The sequence below is a fragment of the Poeciliopsis prolifica genome, unplaced genomic scaffold (assembly GCF_027474105.1).
Source record: "Poeciliopsis prolifica strain line A6 unplaced genomic scaffold, Auburn_PproV2 SCAFFOLD030, whole genome shotgun sequence".
NCBI classification, from domain to species: domain Eukaryota; kingdom Metazoa; phylum Chordata; class Actinopteri; order Cyprinodontiformes; family Poeciliidae; genus Poeciliopsis; species Poeciliopsis prolifica.
In genome coordinates this window covers 1,403,860-1,425,915 of record NW_026562405.1, presented here as the reverse complement: position 1 = coordinate 1,425,915, position 22,056 = coordinate 1,403,860, and the positions used below count along the sequence as shown (strand labels likewise).

At 38.0% G+C, this 22,056-nt stretch overlaps 1 protein-coding gene across 3 annotated transcripts in view; it reads left to right on the top strand.

Annotated features, from left to right (window-relative positions):
* Positions 1-22,056, top strand: part of ephb2b (eph receptor B2b) — a 122,221-nt gene that overhangs the window by 86,396 nt on the left and 13,769 nt on the right. Inside the window, exons 5-11 of one of the 3 annotated variants that reach the window (XM_055050198.1) lie at positions 1,025-1,360; positions 15,247-15,371; positions 16,345-16,507; positions 18,396-18,504; positions 19,896-19,960; positions 21,529-21,651; positions 21,804-22,051. In XM_055050198.1, the coding sequence (XP_054906173.1) occupies positions 1,025-1,360; positions 15,247-15,371; positions 16,345-16,507; positions 18,396-18,504; positions 19,896-19,960; positions 21,529-21,651; positions 21,804-22,051 (1,169 nt within the window). Of the gene's footprint in view, positions 1-1,024; positions 1,361-15,246; positions 15,372-16,344; positions 16,508-18,395; positions 18,505-19,892; positions 19,961-21,528; positions 21,652-21,803; positions 22,052-22,056 lie in introns of all 3 variants that reach the window. The other 2 variants (XM_055050199.1, XM_055050197.1) reach the window with 2 other exon arrangements.

Genomic DNA, 22,056 nt, shown 5'->3' with positions numbered 1-22,056 from the left:
TGGAGGACATGTCCACTATAATTAGGTGCACATGGCCTTAAAAGATAAACAGTTTTCACTGTTTGTTTGTTTGCCCTGCTACTCAACACACGGCAACATGTGGAAAGTTTCTGCCCTGCTAAGAATGACTCAATAGAAAAGTGTAGGTCTCTCTTAGCCGCTATGCTGTTCTCCATTTAAAAAAATGTTAAAAAGAGATGTTAGGAACACACTTGACAAAGTGGAGATCAACTTTGAAAATGAGAGTGTAAATGGGCATCTCAAGGGAAAAGGCACTGCATGCCTGGAATGCAGTCAACTCAAAGAGGCTATACAGAGAAGCTGGTGAAATTTATCTCCTCCTGTTAGGGGTTTACCTAAGAAGAGATAGCAATTATGCCCTTCACACTGTCAAGGGCATAACACATCCTCCAGATTTCCCAAATGTTGCACTAATGTGAGCTGCAATAATGTTTTTCTCTATCAGTTTTTCATGACTTTCGCCAGAGTCTTTGAACAAAGTTTTGCTGAGAGACAGGAAAGACAGCTTTGCCTTCCATCTGAACGACATGAAAGTTTCTTAAAGAGTGAATTTGAAAAGCTGAATAAAATTGTTTTCATTGATCATGATTCGGGTTTGATTATGCCAAATTGGAACTGAACATATGTGCTCAGAAAGTTTCATTTTTCCCAATAAAATATTTCCCAATGTATCTTATTGGGAAATACATTAAATGGGAACAATAACTGGCCTCCAACCAGTTTGTCTGGTGAAGATGGCTAGAAGATTGTTAGCTGTTATTGCGGTAAAAGGCAGTTCTGCCAAGAACTATCCCAGCAGATCTGAATAAAAATGCATGCAACACTTTTCAGTTGCCATCTACACACTAGTTTGTTATGGTATGTCACATAAAACTCCATAAAATCCATGGCAGAACCTCAAAATTCAAGAACTATTGTAAACATTTGCACATTTTGATCAAAATACTTTCCTCAACATTTACCTAACTAAATGTTGAGACTATAAATCTTTCTTGTTTTCTAGCTGTCCCCTCAGCTCCACAGACTGTGATCTCAAGTGTGAATGAAACCTCTGTGATGCTGGAGTGGATGCCACCTCGAGATTCTGGAGGTCGTGAGGACGTAGTCTACAACATCATCTGCAAGAGCTGTGGCGGAGGCCGCGGAGGGTGCACCCGGTGTGGGGACAATGTTCAGTTTTTACCCCGTCAGCTTGGCCTGACAAAAAGTCGGGTGTACATCAGTGACCTGTTGGCCCACACGCAGTATACGTTTGAGGTGCAGGCTGTCAACGGGGTGTCAGATCAGAGCCCTTACTCTCCTCAGTACGCCTCAGTCAACATTACCACTAACCAGGCTGGTAAGTAGGTCCATCTGTCTTCTTCAGCGCTTTGCCTTCACCATGTGGTTTTCTCCTCTTTTCTTCCCCACTCCTGTAACTCTTCCATTGCTTATTCCCTGCACAATTTTCATCACACATATTTCTCCACATGTACATAATGTGTTGTGCAAAATCCCCCTCGAAGTCTGCTTCTTTTCTCTTTTCTATGGTGATGAATGCAGATTAAGGGCTATAAAATGGGAAACAGAGCACTGCTGATGATGTGACAGACAGAATGTGATGGCCTGCTGGTCTTTAATGTGTGACCTCATCACTATGTACTTTAGACCAGGGAGCTAAGTGCTAGCCAGCAGTTGTCTACTCTTTGATACTGTTAAATAACTACAACACTTGCCTGAAGAGTTAGGCTTAAAAATATCTCTGTTAGTAGTGATATAATCTCTTGCAGGTGTAATGTTCTGGACAGTGCAGTTCAGCTTTTGGCTTTATCTTTAGTATGCATTTCAGTATCAAAATACATTACTAAAGTACTGACTGTTTTGCATCAACAATGCCCTAACTGACACCTAGCCACCGGTTAACAAATATTGTTGTACAAAGACTGATGGAAAGTGTGCTAAAAAATGTTCCCATGGTATTGCAAGACTGCTCTGTTGAGTGGTTCCATGTTTTCAAGTTTAAACTGCATTGTTATTTGGATGTTTTCAGCTTCTGGGGCCATTCTGTGTAAGACAGAAAGAAATGCTTGTGCCTGATAGACCCAGGAGATCAGCAAATAAATTTAGCTTGTTATCTTCACACTTCTTAATGCTTTGAATTGCTGCCATTTCATTGATTGAAATGGTAGAAATTCAGTGTAGTGCTATGTGTGAGCATGCACTTAATCAGGTATACATTATAAAGTGGCTGGTAAGTATATATGCATGTAACTGGTCTACTATCTGTCCATAGGCATCTTGAGTGGGCTAATTTGACTGAATTTTCAGTTTGTCCAGGGCTATTTGTATGCAGATGAAGACTGGATAAAGAGATGGGGTGCTCATAACTAAAGATAAATTATTTAATTGAATTTCATTGAATTATTGTGAATTGGTTTTGTTTAGTTTTATTAGGTTTTGATTAACCCCATCCACATATAATCAAAAGCCAGCACTGAATCAGTCTAACAAAAAAATTAACAATTACTTGAAGAAAGTCATTTACATAGGAAATTTTTACACTTGAATTGACACATTGTTCAAGAATGTTTACTGGGGGCTGGCTGTTTAAAAATGACATAACGCACTCTGTTACAATGCTGCAGCTCGAATAGAACCTTTTATTCACGCACTGACCCTCTTTTTTTTTTTGTCTGTTTTGATTTGAGTCACTGGTGTGGTGGGTTAATGAGGGCCTGTGAGTGCAGTTAAGCGTTGTAATGAGGCCCATGCCCCACTCCAACTCACTGGGCCACAATAAGTCTGCCATCCCAACCCTTGGCTTCTCTGCTGCTCCTGCTGAGGGGACCTGGTGGAAATTGGGGGGCTCTACGCCCTCTCCACTGAAGTGCCCGTCACTCCGTATTAGACAGCAATAGTTCCCGTCAGAGCGAGCTGTGAAAAGAACTCAACTCCTGCTTGCCCCCACTCAGCGTTCCCACCTCCCCCATCACCCTATACCTTGCTAACTCTTAGGACCCAGCATTCCAGTTTTGCGATGCAAAATGCTACAGCTCTAGGGTCATGAGGACCAGGAGCCAATAATTGCTTCTGGCTTGTGAGGTTTGGAGGTTACGTAAACATTATGTCATCCTTAATTACCTCAGATAATTCTGTCCTATTTCTCTGTCGAAGACATAACTACAACAAAATAGTCTCAAAATTTTAGACATTCTCATGAATATAAATATGTTACTTATGACCATGAGCTTGTCACGACAACAGACAAACCTGGTAATGGGGGTAAGCGAATTAAAAATGTCTCAGTTATGGATTGAACAGTTCTCTGCTAAGCAATAACTTTTGGGTGTGTAGGAAAAGTGAAACTTACAGCATTGCATTCAATCAAAAACACTCCACTCCTTTACCTTCAGGCTCAACTGACCTCTGTGGGTGGTTGGTGACAGTGCCTCTGTAATGAAGGACATAATTTCCTCTGAAAATATAGTCCTTAATTACACACTGTAGTGTCACACAAAGCAAATTCTTGCCCTGAAGGTGTTTAAATTTCTTTTATAAGCATATGGGTAATTTGGTAAAACTTGGATCTTGTTCTTAGCAGACTCTTGAAATGTGTCCCTAGCTATTTCTTAAAATATGACTCACAGTCTGCTTATCCATGTTGGCATTGCTACGTCTATAAACTGCTACTCTGTTTTTTGACGATAAACTAGCTTATGGTGTCTTATGAAGTTCAAAGCTTCGTGCTTTTTGTCATGGACCGTGGTTTCTGTCTTTTGAGGTATCAGTGTGAAGTTAAATGTGCTTGACAGGTGAGTGCAGTGATTTAACACTTGTCTCTCATAAAACATTTCTGGCAGTATGAGGTATGCATACGTTACATGACGCTACACACAAGGGAGAAGATGTAAAAAATTTTATTCCAGGGATTTATTATATATAGTCTTAGAATTGACATACTTTAGATAGTTTTGGAACACTTGCATTTATAATTTCATAATATATCCACTTGTTGTGGAACTCAAATATATATATTTTATTTGAGGCAATTTCAGGCTGTGCATTTAATTGTAGCTAATCACATTGTAATTAAAAACAGTACTTTGACAAAATAAGCAACAGTTTAAATACAAAAAACTAATTTTACTGCGAGATGATTGAATAAATGGGGCCACTGACAATAGCATTGAGAATGTGATATTGTAGGCTTTAATAGCTTTGGCAATAAGGCCAACTCTTTTTTGCACAACTTACATACAACAATAGTCTTTAAAAATGTCCATTAGATATTTCTTTAAGTAAAACCGAACCCCCAGTGGGTCAAGAGAGGGAGTTTTATTGTCCATCCCATTGTTTGTAAGACTTATGGGCATATCAGAAACACTTGGAAGTTTGAAGCCCGAGTGTTTATATGTTAAAAAAAAAAGAGCATATGACTTTGTTAATTTTTTAATGCTTTAAAATTTATGTAATTAATGACACGAAATGAACACTGTTGGCCATAATTGCTACTAAAATAAGAGTATTTGGTATCATGTTAGTGCATCAGAGAACAGTGCTCTGTTTTAAGTCAATACTCTGCTGATTTACTTCTAATTGTATTTAGTATATTTTTTTAAATAAGTTCTCCCAGGATTTGAGTTTAACTGAGGAAGGTCATTGCTTTAAACAATGCTCATCTTGTAGTAGGGCAACATATTCTTTGATGTTGTAGAGCCAAATTCTGGCTCTACAATTTGAAGTAAATACTTATCGGAACAAACAATGTTGATCCTCTTTTGTTCTTATTTTGGTGAGCTTGTGCAAATTGTGGACTCAGTTTCCTGTTCTTAGCTGACAGGAGTTTGGAGCTTGGTATAGTAGCTTGGTCTACTGTTGCTGTTTTATTTAAGGTTCAATGTGTTGTGCATTCAAAGGCAGTATTGCTCGTACTGTGGTTCCAATGAATTATCTGCGCTGCTGTCGCCTTCCTATCATCTCACCTGTCTGCCCTTTTTCTGCTAGCCTCTGACACCAAAAATAAAATTTCATCCACACAATTAGACTTTGTTTATTTTCTTCTTCCTTGTAAAGATGACACAAATCCACTCACAAGTCTGGGATTAAGATGATTCACTTTATAGCTATGGTAATATGAGAAACTGAGAAAATGGAAGCCTTTTCCTTAAAGAACAAGATCACATTTCTCCCAACTCATTGTGCCTACTTTTATTTGTATTGCAAGTGCAATCGAAACCTGATAACTACATTCACTGGCATCTATTTTGAGAACTTAATCAGACCTTCTGCCAATAAAACCCCAACACAACATGATACTGCCATCCTCTCCTTCATAGCTGGTTTTTAAGCTTCTCGTTTTTCTTCAAATTTAACAATGCTCTGGAAACTGTTTCATTGTTCTTCTCTTATATCTTCTTTTTGCTTTTCTTTAGAAAACATATTTCAGCCTGGGGAATTACTTGACCTATTATCAGGTCAGACTTTCACTATTTTATTGATATTCCAGGGAGCCTTAACCTCTTAAAGAAATCATCTTCTTGCTTTATAAGGTGATGTTCTATAGCCAATGTTGTTCATTTTTCAAACATCCCAGTATTGGTCCCAAAAGTAAAACTGGGCCAATAGCAATAACTGATGCTCATTTCCATCTTGCTCCTGTTTGGGTATGTGTTTTAGGAGGGGAAATGAGGGGGCTGACCATGTGGTAGTTGTTTGGGAATCTGTCAGTGATAGTGATGCAGTGCAGGATTGTGAGATGAAGTAGACAAGCCATGTCAATGCTGCAGTATTTTCACTGTGTCAAAAGAATACAGAATTATCTGATATAGGTAAATATTGTTTATGAAATATTACTGTAGTGATAATATCTGATCTCTATTAGTCTACATTTTCTTTTGGGTGAATTCCAACTACTTTTTTGCTTCCTTTTTTAGGGAAGCAATCAAGAGCATGTTGCATATTTGCATGATTCTAAATGTTCCAGAAACATGGAAGCAATTGCATGATTCCAGGTCAGAGCTTCCATGCGTGTAAGTGCTGTTAGCAGTTGTCAACATTCATAGCTCTGCCGACACACAACATGGGTGGAAATTGTCTTCCTGGGCATATGTGATTTAAGGTGTAATTTTACTAAAGAAGTGAATATGCTATAAATGGCAAGGCTTACACATAAGATTGTGAAGACACGTTGATGGCTAAGGCAATGAATAATTTTCTTTCTCTCTGCAGACTTGCTATGTCATCAATTTCAGGACTCTGAATAGAGATCATCCACTACCTGAGGGCAACATAGTGAATTCAGCCTTACTCAACAGATAAATTTGATCTTTGTTCATGTAGCCTTGCTCTTTGTGCTGATTTTGTATATTAAATTTCTGAAGACATATTTGTTTAGACATTTCATTAGCTCAAGATGAGGTGCTGTTTAAAATTATTAAGCGCAGAACCTGAATTGGTTTCTTATCAGACTAGCTGGCTCATTGTGGATCCTCGCATTATGCTGAGGACGGGGGGTGTAATCAGGTTCAGCCTTTTCATATGGTCTAGGGAAGATTTATGAGTTAATTATGCTTCAAATTGCTCAGGTTCACTGTAACCAGGCTACCAGGGACTTTGCTGCTTCAGTGGAGCACTGGTGTAAAGCCAGGTGGAGCTGCCAAAATAGCTACCAGCAAGCCAAATGTAGCCACTACCCTTTTGACTTGTAGTGCACTATACCAGGTGAAAAGTAAAAAACATATTTCTTTTTCACAGCTCTAAAAATAAGGCAGAATATATTTGTATAATTTTATCTAAGGAAAATCTGCTAAATATAATTTTGCAAACATATAGTATTGACAATCAGGAAATCTGCATCTGGCATAATACATCTTTTGTACCCTTATAACACTAAGTATAATAAACAGAAATAGCACAAGATGAATTTTGTTTGTTTGTCTTTAGAGTAATCAAGATTCCAAAGTTAGACTGGCTTTGTTATAAACTACTCCAAGAAAATGGTTTGCAAGGATGAACTGAAAATAGCTGAAAGTGTCAAAGCTGTTGACTAAATGATAAAGAGACTGACTGAGAGTCAGGTGAGGATCACAAACATACATTGTTCAGTACGACTGTGACAGAAGGTGATGAGAAGGGCACATATGGTGAGTGCCAGTGTAGGTCAGCTCTGCAGACAGACAGGAGGCCTCAGCAGGCACCTGGAGCTCAGCACTGACAGAACCTTTAGAGTAAAGCTGCTTTGGTATCCAGCCAGCCAAACACACATGCACAGAATTTATGATGATACCGAGCAGCCTGCATACAAAGAAATATTACAGCTGTCAAACATTAAGATATGTTTAGAAACTAAATATGTTGTAACCGGTATGCAGGGTTGACAGAGAGATTCTTTACATTTCTTTTTAGAGTTTGTGCGAGGAATCTGAATTTAATTAGGACTTCCTGGAAGTTAATTAGACCACAAAACGTCAAAATTAGTTATCTAATTACTGTTATTTATAAATCATTTAGTGAGCTTTTCCCCTTTCATTGAGTACATTACACAGAGATTTGCTGGTTTGTACATATGCAACAGAGAGGAGTAGAAAATGCACATTGTTTGGTTATTAATTAAGGTTGAAAGGCCACGATCTTTCAGCTTAGTGTGCAGTTAAATGGAGTAAATACAAATGCACAATTAATTATCATTAAGTGCTTTAACCGCATCCTGAAATTACTAAACAACTGAATTTACTTTAATGTAGTCATTTGTTTACTTGCTATATCCAAGAGTGGTTCAAAGAGCGCTGCTTTTAATTTATTAACTTTTCTGTAAAATTTATAGTTACTTTCATCAATTAAGCAAATGAATCTCTGATAAGCTCAATGACGCCCCCCCTCCTCACGGACTTCTCGTCTCTCTCACCCCTTTAAGTTTGCCAAGTGCATTAAAATTTCCATCGACATTTCTTTGAAGATTGATGCAAAACACAGTTGTTATTGTCTCAGAAACAGTCTTGGAACTCTCTTTTCATCTGAACATAAGCTCCCAGGCCCACTAACTCCGTACCAATGCAACTCTTTTTTTAATGCGTAGCCTAGATTTTCTCACGTAGACGATGCAGATCATAAAAACTCGACTGCCATCGTCTGATCTGTAATTTGAGGTTGGGACCTTTATAAGCACAGATGATCTTTTATAATCCTGTCTGTTGGTCACCGCTCATTGCAGCAGCCCCACACTGCGTAGAACTGAATGACCTTACTGTCAGGCCAAAAAGTCACTGTTGTTAATCAAAATAACATTGCAGCGCATTGGTTTAAAAAAACAGTCATAAATAAACTAGCTTTTCTTTCTAAAACAAGAATGACGGCTGGATTAAAATGTCATATATTATTTTTATAAGACTGCTTGTTAACTCAAAATAGTCATCCAGTTATTTAGGCAGGAGGTACTCTCCCTAGTACCTAAGCATGCATTTGTGTAAAATCAACGGCATCAAAAATGTAATGTTAATCCAAGTTGCAGAAGAGCCTAAAACCTTTGATGTGATAGAAAGTGGATTTCTTTTTTTTTTCTTTTTTTTATTAAGCAGCAAAAGTGACCATTCTGTGTTTTGGTACATTTGCATAATGTGCTCATTTAATGTTCAAAAGCTCAGATTACCTTACCTACTCACAAAGCCATAAAAATCACATAGCTAGCAACTGCAAGTATTCAGGATATTATGCTGAACAATATACTGATGATTTAAACTATAGATAATTTCAAAAAAATCTCTCACATCTAGTCCATATGCCTTATAATGAATATTTACTCTTTCCCTATGGGTAGAGGGACAACAATTCCCCTGAAGAGAATTTGCTTCAAGCAACCCTTTGGTCTCTCAGCCACTAAACCTTTAAAACACAACCCAGATTAAAAAAAGAAAAATATTTTTTGTTCCCTATGCATGGCCACTACCAACACATATTTATTTTTGGCTATTTAATAACGTTAGACCTTACGATTATATTATTTTGTTAGTGGTAATTTTGTGCTGGTTTAGTGGACAGTTGCAGTGATTTGCAAAAATATGCATTCTCTTTGCACTGCTTTCTATTTTGGTATTATACAACATCAAATTTCAACATGGTTATTGGGATAGTTTTATTGACGACGTAGCCTTAACTGAAACTAAACATTATTTTTAACACTTAAATAATGTGAATGGTTTGCTCTGCAACCATGTCTTTGTGGAACTGACCTAATTATCAAGTGGAGTCCACTTTTGTGTAATTCAACCTTGTGAATACATCTGTCATGTCAAGGGCTCTTGATGTTTACATGAATATCAAGACCAAAAAACACCCTGCACAGGTCAGGGATAATGTTGTGGAAAGGATTGAGATTCTATACGGTTTGGAAAAAGGAGACTATTTATCAGAGAAGCAATCAAGAGATCCATTGGAGGAACTGCACAAATCCACTACTCAGGTGGGAGAATCTATTGTCAGAATTTCTTCTCCTCAGGGACAGCGAAGCTTCTCAGAGCTAATTAGAAGATAGACCACACTAAATACAAGACAATAATGAAATAAAACATGCTAGAGGCTAGAACAGTTCAGCAGGAAAACAACACAACACATTGTGGCCAGAGCCACAATGGAATGATTTAGATATAAGAATGTATTGGCCTGATATTAGGCGGTGAATGGTGGTTCTGAATTGCATTTGACCTTAATGCAAATACCTGTACTGTTTTCATATTTCCATCAGTAAATATTTTTTTCTTTTTTCACATATCTTTTTTCACAACTATCAACTATCAACTACTTTGTGCTGGCCTATTTGTTGCATGATATACCAATAAAGTAAATACGTTTGGAGCTACAAATTGACAAAATGTTGAAAAGTTCAAAGTGAGCCATTTTATTTCTGGTCTACTTATATTATTCTCTTAGCTTATCTTATCTTATGGTGGTCAGACATAATATGTGCACAGTAATTCTGATATTACTGTTTAATAAACTTAATAAATAAATTTCTATTTATTTTACTTTTCAGAGTATTGTGAATTCTAAACTACCACTAAAGCCTTGTCTTAATGGAAAAAAAGACGACCACAGCCCACACTTGTTTTCCAACTGTGAATAATATTGACATGCAGCCTGTGGTTTGTGGAGATTTTATTTCTGCCCATTTAGAAGTTGTTTAAATGCAGATATGCTGCCTGCTGATTAAACTGCAGCTTTGACCCAAGGCTGTGCACGTGAAAGGCTTCAATCTACACGGCTGCAGCAGACAACTCGAATATTGTCTATTCAGTCTTAATCGGTCCAGAGAGACTGAAAGACCTCAGAGAATCTGTGGATGCAAAATTGTGGCTTTATTCTGCCTGGAATGCTTTTACCAATTGAAATGGCAGTTTCACCCTTTCTAAAGGACTGTTTTTTCTTTAATATAAGATGACATTTCTGACAGTGTGCAAATGTTCAGCAGAATTTTTATAAAAAAAGAAACATTTTTTTTTTTATTTTAGCCCATATAAAGCAGAGCCCACTAAACTTTTTATCTAAAAAGAAAAATATATTTCATACCATTTGCTGTCTTTTCACCTTTCTTAGGGATGGTGCTTCCTCTTTAAAACACTGGAAAAGTTGTACAAAGAACCACATTTATTCAGAACCTATAAATGCCTTTAATTTCCCCTGCAAAATGTTCTGCTTGAACAACCAAATCTGCATTGCATTTACCTTTTCTACAAATTTGACAAGTAGGCCTACATTGAAACCCAATCCTCTGGTGGCCCCTGAAAACAATTCAAACCTCTAACAAACCCAATTTAGAATTAGTTTGGGGTTTGTACGAGTGTATCAGAGCCCCTAGTCTCTTTCAATGCAGCTGGTTTAAAGCTTGATCAACTGAAATCTCACTTTTGTAGCTTTACTGCATTGGAAAATCTTTTTAAATGTAAAGCCCACAATCCTTTGCAGCTGGGGAAACAGGGATGTCTGCCAGCATGCTAAAAGTACATGCAAATATGGGCCTCTCCCTGTAAGATGTCTCTGCAACTCATAAATGGTCAGAAGCTCAAAGGAGGGGAGCAGTGGCTGCTAGTTTGGGAGGCTGCATGGTATACGGCCAACTGGTTCAGGCCCTCTTGTGAGAGTTTGCTCTGCGGGAAAACTGATTTTTACAATGAAAAGGGAAAGGGATTTACAAGGCCTGACCTGTTCTCGCAACCTCCCCACATCTTCCCCAAATCATAGCATTGCTCTTTGCAGCAGAACGTCTAATCAAATCAGAGCCACATGGTTGCAGACACAGTGGGTTGTAAGAAATATTCAGATAAAAGACTTTAAACGTTTATCTGTGGCATATGATCCACAGGCATAAAAATGTTTGAGGTTTTCAAGATATCTTCTTGTTTCTGAGGTTTTAGTTTATTACATAGTATTAACTGTGAACTGTGTGAAATAAACCTAGTTCTTCTCACTTCTCTGTAAATAAAAGCTGTTGTGTATTTCATGGATATTAACACAACACAACTCCTTTTTTCCCCTGGAAGTTTGTGCAGCAAGTGTGTATCCAAAATGCTTTCCTGCCAGTCACCCCCAGTGGTCCCTTTTTATCAGCTTTACTTAATGAAGATGCCCATCATGTTCCTAACGGTGCCTATTATTGGAGGCCAAACACTACAAGTCAAGGAGATCTTCAAAGAGAGAGTGGAAAAGCCCACTAAATGAGAGCAATATAATAACATTACAGAGACACACATTAATTGGATGGATGAAAGCTTTTGTACTATGTGTGGTAGAGAAAAAATGTCTTGGTAAATTGGTTCTGTTTTTAATCAGCAGAAATATCCCCGTAAACTCCATCTTTAATTGATTAGGGATGCCATTAGGTGCTCAGATATAGCAGTAAAACATCAATCGCAGATGTGGAGCAAAACAGAGCCTTTGTGTTCTAGTAGCTTGGTTCAAGGCCAGAGTGTCATTCTGGAGTGGACTCAAAGCGACTGTTTTTTCTATCAGATCCAGTGTAGGGTAATAATGTGGGGTCTGAAACCTAATTCTCTGACAACAGCTGGGGCTGCCTGTCTTTGTTCAATTAAGAAACCTGATACTGCCTCATTCCACCCTGTATTCATTATTTGATTTGATTGTCTCCATTATTTGTTTTGAGCTTTTTAGAAGTTGTGATTTATTGAAAATAAAATAAAAGTAGACACAGCCTGTCCACAGTTAAAACTATGCAGAATATACACATAGTCATGTTTTGTGGTGTTGGTGAAAAACTATAAAATACCACACCATTTTTCTCCCCAATTCATCCATCTAATTTAATTACATGAACTTACAATCCCTGCCCTTGTCTTTGTAACTGCTTCATTTCTTTTATAAGCATGACTACAACCTTCGCTGAGAAAGCCTATGAATAAATCTGTCAGTGAAGAAAAAGATTAGACTTGATAGAATTGGCTTACAGTATGTAAATAACAAGGTTTCGCAAACCACCATTTTAATTTCTAATTGCATTTAAGTGAATACAATCTTCATGATTTAGAAATGATTACTGCTACAACAGAAAATGACTTGAAATGACTGGAACATGTGTTTAGTGGCATAATTTGATGACTTATGTTTACACACAGGAAACCAAGTATTTACTTAACCCTCAAAATTACAGATTAAGATACGGAAAAATTAATCTAGGTAGGCTTGAGGAATTAAAGTGCCAAAGACATTCGCAGAATAAGTTCATAAATTTGATGTAAGAAAATAGACTTCACATGTGAATCAGTCCTAAAGCAATCACTTCAGTAAAGCATCAGCTCGGCATGCCAATGCATTCCACACTCAATTGGTGAAACATCAATTTAGCTTGAAGTGCATGTACTGAATTACCTTAAAATATGCAGCACGGCTGGTTTTATATTTCTAACATCTTTGTTTTTTTCTCTACTTGCCCAGCGTTTCAACACTTTACTTCTGTGTGCAGTATTTACCTCTAATAGCCATATCCTCGTTTAATTGACTCTCACTTTACCGTTTTTGCTTTCTTTGAGACTTGATGTGCCAACTGTCATTCGGGCTAACTGGAAGTTGTCCTTTGACAAAAACAAACCACAATGTTCCTCTCCAACAGGTTTTTTTATGCTGGCATGTGTCCATCCTTCTGTACATGAATATATGAGCTGCCTTTGTTTCTCCAGCCCTGTATCGGGTTTCTGGGCATGGCTGCTCCGTGTGTTTAATGGAAATGCTATGCAGGAAAAGGCCATGTGGCCGTCTTGAATATATGTGCATCCGTAATGGGATACTCGTGAGTTCCCCTTTGAGTAACTGTTTGCCTTATTAGGTTGCCGTTTGTGACTGCAAACAAACTAGGGAGTACTTTGAGACGGACGAGATTCCTCAGGCTGGTGTCCTGACTGCACACTGTAAACACTGCTGTACCTCTGACTCCTGGATTGGAGCACCATGCCAAATACTAAAGAGTTACAGGGTATCTCGGTGAGAGTGTTTCGCTAAAATGAATAACAGAGTCTGAGTTTATTATTTTCCGGCAGCTGCACATAACAGTCAATGACTCTCCAGCCTCTTTTATGTGAGATATCACAATGTATTATGCTAGATGGAGACTTTTGTTTTAGTGAAAGGACACACAAAGCTTTGCTGACAGATCTTTTATTATTAGATCTGAGTCACTGCGGTTACTTAAATAACTTCATTTTCTTTTCCTTCTTTACAGGGCTTAGAGACACATTTTTCCCAATACTTATATGTAATCAGTTTATGATATTAAAATCATGTGCATAATTTACTGATAATTATATAACAACCACACTCTTGCAACTTCACAGCCCTATATTATAGAGGCGTGGTAGTTGTAGTTTTCCAGTCAATGGATTTTCAACAGAGAACGCGTGCCGAGGGAGAGACTTCTGACTTTATTGCTTGGACTCAGGGGAGTCACTGCTGGCTGAGGGAAGTGTGTGTGAGTTGCATGGGCCTGAAACTGATGAGTGTGGGGCTCGGTGTACATAAATTTTGCCCAATACCCCTCCTTCCCTGACACCTCAACCCACCCTACTCATTCACACACAGAGAGAGGCTCAGACACTGAGATCTACAGGCCTTGCCAAGCTTCCCAGACAGAGCTTTTTATCCTCAGCCTCTCTTAGCTTTAAGTTGACCTGTAGCACCCTGAACTAATCATAATGGTTGCTGGACAACTTGGGGTGATCACGCCCCTGTCTGACCTGACAATATTTAAGGTCACTTGGCTATGTAAGACTACAGAAGACCACCCATGATGATGTTTTCTAGCAAGTATTGTTTTTGATTATGACAAAATAAGACACTAATAAGTATTGTTAATAGTTGCATAAACTACCTAAAAACAACAAAAAAAGTTTTTTTCATTTCTGTAAAATTTAGTTCACATTTGTATTTGACAAAATAAAACTATGAATACAGTAAATTAATAATATTCGACCTAAAAAGGCTCGCTTTTATTTTCAGTCTACAAAAATGTACTTTTGTTTGTATTTTACAGTAACTGTAAATTAATAATGTACAATTAAAAATATCTTTAGATGTGTAAATTCATAAATATTTTAAAAATGACTATTAGAGTTTATTGACAGTGTTGTTGCTGTTGCTTCCTACACAGTGGTTTGGACTCTTTTTTAGTTTTAGATGTTTTCCCAGAAATATTTTTAAATGTCTAACTCTTGCCTGTTTACCAATCCTAATGGATGATGTTCTTTGGGTCTAAAAAGTAAATCAGCATAAATTTTAAATCACGAAAACTCTCCTGATTAGCAGAGGTATTTTTTTTTTTGCTTTTATGGTACTATTTTGTGTTTGGTTTTTTTTTTTGTTTCTGTGTCTGTGTATATGTAAAATAACAAGATCCACTTTCCTTTACATGGTGGTCTGGTATTTTTTGAATAATATTAGAGGAAAGCACTCTGTTATCACCATGACAAGCATGTATTAATTTCATCAAAGTCGTATTTCACATCGGGAAGTCCCTTGTGCCTGCTTATGTGGTTCTGCCACTGTTGTGACTTGTAAGCCTAATTTCTCCCCTTGATGCTCCAGCTGGAGACGACACATTATTATACGTTGTAGAGTTTATGGGCTTAGAGCATTCCATAACTCTGTTTGGTTATGATATTAAATATGAGATAGATTATCTCAGTGAGACTGTGTAGTTTAAGATGATTGTGGTTTTTAATTTTCAGGTAACACACTGCTTTTGTGTCTTCACAGCTCCATCTACTGTGTCTATAATGCACCAGGTCAGCCGTACTGTGGACAGCATCACCCTCTCCTGGTCTCAGCCAGATCAGCCAAATGGTGTCATCTTGGACTATGAGCTACAGTATTATGAGAAGGTATTCATAGCCATTGAAGAACATGTAGCAAATGCTTCATCCAGTCCTTATTAAACATAAAACACAGACAGTCTATTGTCTTTTATTCTTATCAAGCTAAATATAGTGTTTGTTTGTTAAGAGCTGAATCGTTGCGTTAGTGTGTTTTTAAATGTGAATTCTCGCTGCTCAATTGCTCAGCAGCAGATCCTCGGAGGCATGTAGCTTCTGAATATCGCTTCGAACCTCTGCTCCAATTACAATCACGGTCAGTCACTGGGAAAGAAAAAAACACACTCAGCCCCGCAGCAGGGCCAGTGGGGATTGATGTGCTGAGACTTGTGGTTGAAACAATGGTACGCTGACTGATGTAAAAATAGTTTTTTGAGGGGCAAGCTCCTCCGAATCAGCATACTTTCTCAAAAGAGCACTCACAGATGCAAATGTGTGTCTACTCCAGCATGTCAGTTAATAAAAAAACACACAAGGAGAAGCACTTATGTAGTTTCTCAAGCTTTTGTCTGTTGCTTGCCTTTTGACTATCATTCCTCGTACTGACACTGCTGGAGAGAGCTGTCAAAACAATTGTCCCAGCTCCTGTTGTGACTCAGAAGTGTATGCTGAGAAGCGTATTGAAGGAAGCCGCTAAAAATGTCCAAGTCTCTGCTCTCAAACATGTCAACATTCTGGAGAAGGAAAGTATGGCAGTGGAATATAGCTCTGATCATCACACGTAGCTCAGAGGATCCACCTGACCTCAAACTGCCACCCAGGCTATTTTCCTAACAGCAGCATCTCAATGCTTCCCTTCATAATACAGCTAATTGTTTTAATTGTTTAAAAGAAAAGAACCTAAATGTGAGTTCCATCACTAGCTTAGTCCCTTAATGTGCAATTGCATCTTTGAGCATTTAAAAATAATTACCTTATGCAATTGCACGATTTTATAATTGTCCACTGAAACTTACTGATTTTTTTTTTCTTTTGCCCCCAGGATCAATCAGAATATAACTCTACCACCATCAGAAGCCAGACCAACACGGCAGTCATCCGTGGCCTCAAGTCTGGGAGCATCTATGTTTTCCAGGTCCGGGCCCGCACTGTAGCTGGGTTTGGACGCTACAGTGGCAAACTGTACTTCCAGACCATGACGGAGGGTGAGAATTCAGCCAATGCTCACCGCAGCACGCAGAGTTCTTATCACCTTTCATGCTTGGCTTTTCAACACACTGGGTAGAGCAGTAAGATTTCAGACAGCTGCAGAACTGAGAAGGATGCATTATGTGTTGGAAAAAGCACAAGTACTCTAAAACAATTACCATTCTGTAAAGAAGTATTTGTGAAATGATAGATTTCTGCTGTGTTTTATATTTATTTTCGTTATTCTTACATCAACAAATTCCAATAACAGAAAAAGATAACCTAAATAAATAATAATTAAAAAAACAGTTTTTAAATACATATTTAGGTCATTTGAGGTAAATAAAAATAAGAAAAATCTAATTTTCTTGTGTGTGAATAGAATTTTCCCTCTTAATCTGATAAATGATCCTGTAAGACCCAAAACATGACGATAAAACGTTGTACGTATAACAGGTTTGGTCATACAGTGTGGTATCCAGACACAGCAAATACAGTATGACACAAACCATCAGACGTTGGCTTGCTGAGCTACTTCAGTTTCTTTCTTTTTTTTTCAGGTTTTTTTATTTCTTTTTGCCTGCTTCATGTTGTCAGACAGGTTCTGTATAATTCATTTCTGGCTTACAAGGTCTAGAAGTATTTGTTCATGGGTGTGGCTATCAAAATGGAACTCAGCTTTTCAAAATTGTTGTCAATCAAATGTGATGCATAATTTATCAAGGGGGTAATTACTTTTTCACACTTGGTCAGGCCGGATTGCATAGCTTTCCTAGCTTAAGAAATGAAAACCTGATACGTTTCTGTTTACTCTCCTTATCGGTATCTGAAATTTGTCTGTTGAACTGAAATGTGCAAGTCTGACAAAAAAAAAAAGCAAAAACAGAATGAATATGAAAAGGTTAAATGTTTTTTTCATAGTGCTGTTTACCATATTATTTTATTATGTAGTTTGAGTAACTACATCAAGCACTAATATTGTTTAAACATTTTTTTTACAACAACCAATGGGTTAGAGATCCGATTGAATTTGTCTTATCTAAAACATGGCTTACATTTAGTAAACATCAGTCAAGTAGGTTAATGTTAGAGCTATGTCTGGGTATTCCCCTCTGAACATCTCATTTCCATCAGCCTGCAGAGCCTAGAGCCATCATTAGCCTGAACTCTCACAGGAACATCCGTGATGCTGCCGCGCACACAGATCCCAGCACACACAAAATATCAGACTGACTCAGAACTGGAAATATTGTGTAAACAGAGGATGTATAATGCTAATTGTGTTCAACTTCCACTTAGAAGTTATTTTGAGCTGCATGAAAAATGCTGCTGATACAGTTTAAAGTGAAGAACAGTTTTACAAACATAAAAAAATCTTAATAGTTCCAGCAAAGTAGAAGCAGAGAGGGTAGATGAAGTTTTTCCAAAAGCAATATCATTATGAACATTTTTTTAAGTTTAATTAGTTGAATTGCATTAATTGAATTGATCATTTAAATCCCATATAAACATTTTAAAAATAATTATTAAAAAATTATGTGACTCTAAAAATAAAGCTTTCTCTGTCTCTGCATGCCCATTTAGTCGCCAGATTCTCATTCCTGGCTGTGTGACCAGTCAGCTTTTCATCCAAATATGCTCTCTTCCCCCTTCACTTCACACACTTTCTGCCAGATGATTTGTCCATATCTGCAGCATCAGAGCACATTCGATGCAGTTTGTAAAATGTTGTGTGCAGCCAGCAGTGATGCCAAGACGCTCAATGGTTCACCCAGCCGTATGCCTGTCTGCCACCCATTGCAGAGGCTCAGATGCTTTCCCATATGTTTCAGCTTGTGGATCTGTGTGACTGTGTGTATGTGCATGCATGGAATTATGCTCATCTCTGTGTTTCTTCTTTCATAGAGGAATACAACACAAGCATTCAGGAGAAACTTCCACTCATCATTGGTTCAGCAGCTGCTGGATTGGTTTTCCTCATTGCTCTGGTTGTCATCATCATCGTTTGTAACCGGTGAGTCTGTTCTGTCATGTAAAAGTCTTAAAAAAACATGACTAAAAATGCCACTTTACTTTTCAGTTTGTGTGATCTTTCTAACTTTATGTCGTTTTCTCTTTTTTGTCTATCTGCGTTTTTGTTGAACAAATAAAACTGCCATGGTTCCAAAGTATTCAGGACATTTAAAAGTCTTGTTGTTTAAAAATTAAAGCTCTGCGGATACTTCTGTTGCAGAAGTATTAAATGTTCATGTATTCTGGTTTGGATTTCTGTTCCCACTTGGGCCAGTCATGTTGACAGTGCAGGTTTGCACCTGTGCAGCATTTCTAGCTCTGAAAAGTATGTGCAAGATAAATTCCTCAACCTTACAGTGTTATTGCTGCAGATTTCCCCAAGGCTTTTACGTATGCAGTAAATCATTGTTTTAGGTTGTGGTTTCAAAGTGACATAAAGATTTTGTTGAAAAGTCAAAATGAAAAGGTCGACTTCTATTATTTAAGAGTTATTTAAAAAATATTAAAAATCTACAAAGAAGGATGTTATCTATAAGCAAATTTTATATAAACTGATTTGGTTACTGTTTTAGTCTTTAATAGAAATATTTTGATAACTTTCATAAAAATCATAAAAAGATCCTAACAAGATTACAGTTATCCATGATGCTTGTGGATTTTTTCTACCATGTGTTTCTTCCACTGAACTTTTTATATATATGCTAAAATGCATGTGATCAGCCAGCTTCTTTAGCATTTACATTGTGGATAGTCTTAATAACTGAATCTTGTAAATCAACAGTCTTCTTAATTCTGCATGTTCCAGCATAAAACATATACTTTAAAAATGATTTCTCAATGTCATATTTTAAATTTTTGGAGATTTGTTTTAGCTGCAAGCCATATTTATCAAAATGTGCACAAATACAAATGTTACAAATATGAATCGGTGCAAAATTAAGTTAGTATACAATTTTTACCTTTTGAACAATATTAAATATAAATACATTTATTTTTAAACAATCTAATTCACTGACATCGTTTTTAATACTACAAAAGGAAGATATTCTGTCTGCAGACTGTAGGTTGTAAAAAATACATACGTATAGGAAAACAAGGAAGTCATGTATTAAATATGCAATAATTACCACCATGACAAGTTAATGCATCCACTAAAACCAAGTAGGTTCTAAAAAGAAAGATCCAGTTTTGTTTGTGTGGTATGCTTGTGTAAATGCCTTCTTCTGTGCAGCAATAAAACAAAGCAAAAACCCCTTTTCTACCCTCTGTTCTGGTTTTAGCTGATTTATCTCCAGCTTAGCTACACCTGGGGGTGTTTGATTCAAGTGTTCTCCCCCTCCTTACTCCCTCTCTCTGAGCCAGAGCTAGAGTTCTTTGTCTTTTCCCCAGGAGGCGTGGCTTTGACAGGGGTGATTCAGAATACACAGACAAACTGCAGCACTACACCAGCGGCCACAGTGAGTAAACCACCACCACCGCTCATCTCCGCTCACTCTCACCAACAGCCTGTGCTCCGGGTTTAGACACACCTGCATCTATGACTGCCATGTCACGCAGTTATCCCCGTGGCACTCGTCCAGCACGCAACAGCCTCACACACCTGTCTCCATGGCTACCACCTTGCTGTCCTTGTCTGCGGACCCTGCACAGTGGCCGTTCATTAGCCCGGGCCTGCACCTTTGTGAAATCTTTCCCATTATTTGATTCCGCTCACTTAGGGTGTGGATTTAACAACAAAGTCTGTGTTGAACTGTGTGTTCCAGGCATCACATTTCATAGTCAACTAATTCCATTATGTCAGAAATAGGTCAGTCTTCACTTACATTAAAGGCCGTTAGAATACTAATGTACATGACTCATTTGCTATTGTCAAAATTTCAAAGGAATTTGGTGAATAAGGGGAGTTGCTCAATTATTTTCTTCCCTCTTATAGTTCAGAAAGCATGGAGTTTCAGTGACTTTAATGCATGGAGAATTTTGTGAGAAAGATATTTCTGTCTGGCCTCATTAACAGATCTGTTTTTTTAACTGTTGAATTTATACAACTGTGTAATTTTGTCTCAGCACTCTCCTCTTTAGAAGTCAGTTTCACCCATAAGATAATAACTTTCTCAGCAGAATTCAGTCAGGCTGTGCAAAGGACTCCAGTTTTAGCTACAGTCAAGAGTGTGCCAGTAAATAGCTGGCTATTTCACAGATATTATCAGAAGCCAATGTGTCTTGTGTGCATCCTGTTCTCACACCACTCACAGTTCAGGCTTTTGCCCTTGTTTATGGTGGTCTTTGCCATTAAAGGAAGGTGGTCTTTTGAACCGTGCTTCAGCTTGAGAAGAGATTGTGGGCTTTAGTAATGGGGGGTTGCACCGGGTAAGATCTTTTCCATCTGTTCCATTTCTGCAGCATGTTTTCTTGCTGTAGTCTGCCAGGTTTTGAGGCAATGTGCATGCTATTCTTGCACTGCAGCCGACCATGTGTGACTTGTGCATCCATTCAGATGGCCTCAGGTCTGATGTGGAGGTATGTGCAGTATAATCGGATTTAAAACTCAGGACACTTAAGTCCCCACACATTTAAAGGCCACCTTAAGCCAATTTACCTGGCACTGCAGCTTAGGACAGCCAATTTATTTCTAGAGGTGGAGTTGAGCGATGCCAATACAGGACCCCGGTTTCTCTCCTGAGTGTTAATGGCACTGTGGTTCACTGGAGATGATATATATATTAACCCACTAAATCACAGATAAGACGACTGAAGGTGCCATGTCCTTGCTGACTGAACAACCACACACAGTGGCCATAAGGTACTTGTCATAACCACCATTTGTAATTACAGTACCTCCTCCATCTTCCAGCCTTCATTAACTTTATGTCTTAGAAAAAAAAAATCCTATAATTGCACAGGATAGTGGAAATGGAACATGAATGAATTATTGCTGTATCTCACTGCATTTGACTGTCTGGCCCATAGGTCTGCTAACATGACCACATCAATTAAATATTATAGTGGCTCTTTCTTGTCTTCCAAGTGTCTCCAGGAATGAAGATTTACATTGATCCATTCACGTATGAGGACCCAAATGAGGCAGTGAGGGAGTTTGCCAAGGAGATTGATATATCCTGTGTGAAGATTGAACAGGTCATTGGTGCAGGTAAGGAAGAAATCTTACTGAAACAGGATTGGAATACAGCATTTTTCAAAGCTATTTACTAAGTCAAAATATGCAGCAAGAATGCTGAATATTTCTAGTTGCACATTTAATTATGGGGGATTTGTACATTTTTTCCATGTTACTTTTAACAGGGGAGTTTGGGGAAGTGTGCAGCGGCAACTTAAAGCTCCCGGGAAAAAGAGAGATGTTTGTGGCCATAAAGACCCTGAAGTCTGGCTATACCGAAAAGCAAAGAAGAGACTTCCTGAGCGAGGCCAGCATCATGGGTCAGTTTGACCATCCTAACGTCATTCATCTTGAAGGAGTGGTTACCAAGAGCAGTCCTGTAATGATCATCACTGAATTCATGGAGAATGGATCCCTTGATACCTTCCTGAGAGTAAG